Source organism: Octodon degus, unplaced genomic scaffold (assembly GCF_000260255.1).
Source record: "Octodon degus isolate 3935 unplaced genomic scaffold, OctDeg1.0 scaffold00075, whole genome shotgun sequence".
Taxonomy (NCBI): Eukaryota; Metazoa; Chordata; class Mammalia; order Rodentia; family Octodontidae; genus Octodon; species Octodon degus.
In genome coordinates, this window is record NW_004524651.1 from 10,201,078 (window position 1) to 10,206,034 (window position 4,957).

The 4,957-nt window shown below is 53.5% G+C and overlaps 1 protein-coding gene across 1 annotated transcript in view; it reads right to left on the reverse strand.

Moving 5' to 3' along the window:
* Positions 1-1,380: 1,380 nt before the first annotated feature.
* Lama1 (laminin subunit alpha 1) overlaps positions 1,381-4,957 on the reverse strand; it is a 139,031-nt gene continuing 135,454 nt past the window's right edge. Inside the window, exons 59-63 of the mRNA XM_004635832.2 lie at positions 4,766-4,924; positions 4,175-4,328; positions 3,071-3,204; positions 2,311-2,533; positions 1,381-1,845 (exon numbers count right to left, since the gene is read on the reverse strand). Of these exons, the coding sequence (XP_004635889.1) occupies positions 1,679-1,845; positions 2,311-2,533; positions 3,071-3,204; positions 4,175-4,328; positions 4,766-4,924 (837 nt within the window). The 3' untranslated portion in view covers positions 1,381-1,678. The remainder of the gene's footprint in view (positions 1,846-2,310; positions 2,534-3,070; positions 3,205-4,174; positions 4,329-4,765; positions 4,925-4,957) is intronic.

Sequence of the window (4,957 nt, forward strand, 5' to 3'; positions counted from 1 at the left end):
AAGACCCATGTCCCACGCTCAGTCATGTCTGTGTCATCCCTAAACACAGCACACTATTTTAGAGATGACTGTAGGTGTACAAAACAGTATATCTTTATCTTCATTTCCAGGTCAAAAAATAGGCTTTAATTTTTTATTTGTTGTGCTTTTTAAAAAAAATGAAGCAACATACAGTTCATATAATAAAAGGCCAATGTGTAGCCCAAGTGAGCACTTCAATCACTCACTATTCAGAGGATATCTGCATGAGTATCTGAAAATTTATGCACTCTCTGGAGTTACATGCAAACTTAGGTGGCTTTCTAGAAGAGGGTTTAGAACCCCCAGCCCTGAGTACCGAGTCGAGGGAAAGAGGACAGCTGTGTCCCCTGGAGCTGGGTGCTCCTGGCCTGCTCTCACTAGCTCTCAGTCTTTTTCCAGTTTCACTGAGGCAATAACTGAGAACCAAGAATGGTGTGTATGCAAGGCGCACAGTGGGATGGTCTGACACATGCATCCAGCGTGAAGCAAGGGCCGCAGGCAAGCTTATTAACCGCCCAGGCATGAAGAGAACAAAGAGAACTACAGTACAATTAAGGGTCACCAAACAGGAATCCAAGAATCTCGGTCACAGAGACCAGAGTCCATTTGGAATCTTCCTGTCAGAGTACACACATTCTGTCAGAAAAACGAGCACATTCTGGCAAGCAGTCACTGACCATGGAGGGAACGCTAATTTACTGTGACCCACTTTTATTCTTTCCGGTTCTGAGAAGACACTGTGAGGTCAGATCCCCAGTGAAGAACATGGCAGAAGAGGTGTCAGATCCCTCAGCAAAAAAGCAGCGGCTCTGCTGGACCCAGCGGCTCCCTCTAGGTGTCCTGCTGAAAGACGGAAAGGCTGTGTCCCAGTGACTTGCACACTCTCCTGCGGACAGCAGCCCTGCTCACACCAGCTCTGCCTTCAACCAGCCTGTTTGTCCATCAGCAGATGAATGCACAAGAAAGTGACAGTATTTACACAGCGAGGAGTACCACTGGCACAAAGGATAAACTTGAGTTATTTGTAATGGATGCGTCTTGTGACTACAATGTTACATGAGTTAGACACACACAAGCTTCACTATCACATTTTCTCCTATAGGAGAAATCCAAAATATAAACGAAAGAGCAAAATGTGAGAAAGATAATGGGAAACAGAGAAGAAAAGACCTTTTTCCCTAGAAGAGGACCAAGAGACAGAGGAGGGACAAAGGGACATAAGAGGAATGATGACATGTGAGGTCCACATACGAACCTACGATGGAATGCAAGCATCACGTACCGCAAACATGGACCAATATGAATAGTTAACAATTCATAAAGAGGTGGAAATAGTCACACTCTGCTCCAATCTTACAGTTAGCGGCAACACTTTATTTTTTTAAGAGCTCAGAATACAAAAGCATAATACTGTAAAGTACTCAAAAAACATTCAGTGTTCACAAAAATCCATCTAAAAAAACTTTAAAAGGCCAATAAAGTCCAAGGACATTTGAGAGGTATCTGTTGTAGACATGATTTGAGTTTATCATGAACACATTTCTGGAAACACAACCTGAGTTGAAAACGAGAGGAAAGGCAGAGGCTGCAAGCCACAGGAGGAGCTCAGGGCCTAGTGGCAATGATTCCCGCCGCCGCAGCGCTCGCCGGGGTCAGGTCAGGGCACCGGCGCGGCCCCAGGGCAGGAGTGCGGGGAAACCCCGTGCAGCTCAAAGGCGCGGCTGAAGTCCAGGGCCTGCACGTGGGCGCCACGGGTCAGGGTGAGCCCCCGCAGGCACCCCCGGAACGGGGTCCGGCTGCTCAGGCAGTTCTGCTTGACATCCGCTGTGGACAAGAGAGAACAGAGCGTCAAGGGCTTGGGAGAGTTGAGGGGCAGACGCATCTCCAGAGGGTTCTCCACTAAATGTGGGTTTTTCCACACAGCTGAGTGGCAGAAAATGAAACCCTTTTAACAGGCTGATGCTGAGGGGTGAAAAGAGACACAGCTGGTGCCTGGTGCTTGTAACACCCAAATGCACATTCTAGCCCAAAACAGAGGGGACGGCTCCCACGGGTGTCCCCAGGTGATCAAGCTCAACACCCTCCATCAGCACCAGGCCCAGGGCTGCCACACTCGCCTCGGATCCCCTTCGCACTAACCTCCCTGTGACTTCCACAGGAATGTCTAGGAGCACTTTTCTGAAGGCGAAGGGCTTGTCACCCAAGGACCATTCATTCCATTAGGTTTCTACTCCTCCCCAACAAGAACCCGCCCACGACCGGGCCGCGGCTGGCAGGGGCCTCACGCACCAGGGAAGCCGCCCACATAGATGGGGTCATGGGTGTCAGCCGAGGTGGACTGCTGGTGCGGGCTCTCCGCTGCCACTGAACGGCCGTCCACGCTGAGCACCAGGCGGTGCCTGCTCTTGGCTGCGTGCAGCGTGTGCCACCTGCCGTCGCAGAGCCTGTGGCCACCACTGGGCTGGTACATGGCTGTGACCCGGCCCGCACCATTGTTGACATGGAACAGGAGCTGCGGAGCAGACAGCAACGTGAGGAGAGGTGCCCAGGGAACCAGGGCCACCCTAGTGCCGGACCTGGGCAGGACTCATGCACCCCAGTGGGGCCAGGCTGTTCCCTGGATGGGCCTCATTTTCAGGATGCCTGGGGAGGTATGGGAGCCACTGCGCTGCAGGGACTGCTGATCTGTGACACCCACAGGGCACTCCCACCAAACCTGTGACAAGAAGGACCTGCTGCACAGGGAGCGGGGGAGAGTAGTCAAGACCCTCGATGCCTGGGGAGAGCCTGTCTTGGCAGGGAGGGAGTTGGAGGAAGGGCTAGGACCCAGACCACACTGGGAATGTAAGCGCCTTCCCAGCCACCAGGTAATGTGCGCGGAGAGAAGGGTTGTGAAAAACATTAAGATCACACTCCCTGATGAGCGTGACTGCTACGTGCCACGTGCCGCAATCGTGTGCTAATGACAACGAAATACACTGCTGGACCATTCTCTGCACTCCATTCACAAGCTGGGTCTGGGTTAGGGGACCTGGGAACCTGTGCCCACCTGGCCGCGCACGATCTCCAGGCCGATGGCATCCACCTTGGCGCTGCTGATGCCCAGGAGGACACCGGTGTCCACAGAGGTGCGGAACTCGAGTGTGATGTTTAGGTCTGACCGCACTCTGTAGCCTTCTCTGACTGAAAGCACAAGGGCAGAGTTGGGGGTGAGCCCGGTGGGAGCAGGTGGAAGGGACCCTTGGCCCAGGAAGGGCCTGCTGCAGCTCCGCCCCTAGCACACCACGCCCGCGGAAGAGCAACATCAGGCAACTGCCTCACACCCAGGACTGGGGAAACCGGGGAAGGTGGTGTCTGGGAGCCAGCAGCTGGGACCCGGATTGAGCCAAGATCCTAGCAGGGACACAACCACAGGGAAAGGTGGACAGGGTCCACATGTCCCTGTCCCTGCTGTCTCTGACAACAGCCCTTCTCTGGCCAGCTGCTGTTTGTTCACAATGATTTTAATGCACAGACCTTGATGGTATGGTCTAGAGTTAGTGGTCCATAATGTCCTGTGTTGGAAGAGGTGGCTATTAAAAATGACAGACCACAGGGCTTAGTGCCAACTTGCTGTAGGGGGCAGGATCTGGCCACTAGAGGTGGTCCTGGGGGGCGTGACCTGGAAAATGCCCCTGTCTCCCAACTCCTCCCTCCCTCTCTTGCCTCCTGCCCTTTAGCGCTCTGCTCCACCAGGCCCTTCTGTGCCTTTCTAGCATGGAGCCTGGTGCCCTTGAGCTCAAGTAAACCTGTCCTTAAAGGCATGGGTGTCCAGCAAATAGAAAGTGGCTAAGACACCTGATTAACTCGGATGGTAGTGTCTTGTATACTTAGGGATGATACAGGTGAAGCCAGCACCCTGTCCCCCTTCAGCCAGGATCGCCCCAACCTGGCAGTAGAAGCCATCCAGGCAGGTCACTCAGACAGCACAGGACCCGAAGAGGTTTTTGCACCACTTGATCAGACTGGAAACCAGGAAGAAACCAGAATCCGGACTCCATCTGTTCACCCTGCAGCCCTGTCCAGCTGGTCTGCCTTCCCCTCCACTTCCTAGATCCATGTCATCTTACAGCTAGGGTGAGCCCAGAGTTCTTGGCACCAGGGTGATACATACTCAGAGCTGCATAGCCACTTCCATCAAAGAACGTCCCCTCCTCAGCCACTGCGAAGCATCTGTCCACTGCCAAGGCAGACAGGGGACTGCTCGTGTCCAGTAGCCTGCTGTTCACCGTCACGTTCCCGATGCAGGCAGGAATGCTGTGTGTGATCTGAACCAAGCATAGAGGTCATGACGACCCCGCCAGGCCCAGGGTCCCCACATTCATCAAGCCTGTCCCAGCAGAGCACATCACAGCAGGAACTTTCAGTTTTTAAAATGTCGTTATCACAAAGCCTCCTGTGGGCATCTGCCTTGGGGAAGTTCTGAGCTATATCCATACAGTGACCCTGTTTCTATTATTTTGGTGAACTACCAAGTACAGTGAGCATTTGCATTCTCCAACTTGGGAACACAAACCCACCGGACCTCCCCAAATCCCTGTGGAGCTACTGGGGGTGGAGCTGCAATGTTCCTGTGCTGAACCCGCTTTGAAAGATCTGCCTTGTGGCGAGCTGCAGGGTCCCAACAGGCAAGGGGCAGCGTCCCCCACCAGACAGATGCAAATGCAACCGAGGCCACGTGGCCTGTCCAGGGAGCTCTGCTTACGTTCCCGATGCTCCGGGGCCTGTAGTCAGCGGGGAGGCCCCCAAGGTACAGCTTTCCCTCCACATCCAGCGAGGTTCCGTCACCCACTGTGGTCACTGTGGGTGCTTCTTGGCCATCAACAGTCATAGAGCCTTTTCTTTTAAAGTACTCTGCCTTCACCTACCAAGAGAGGAAAAAAAGTCGTGTGTGTAT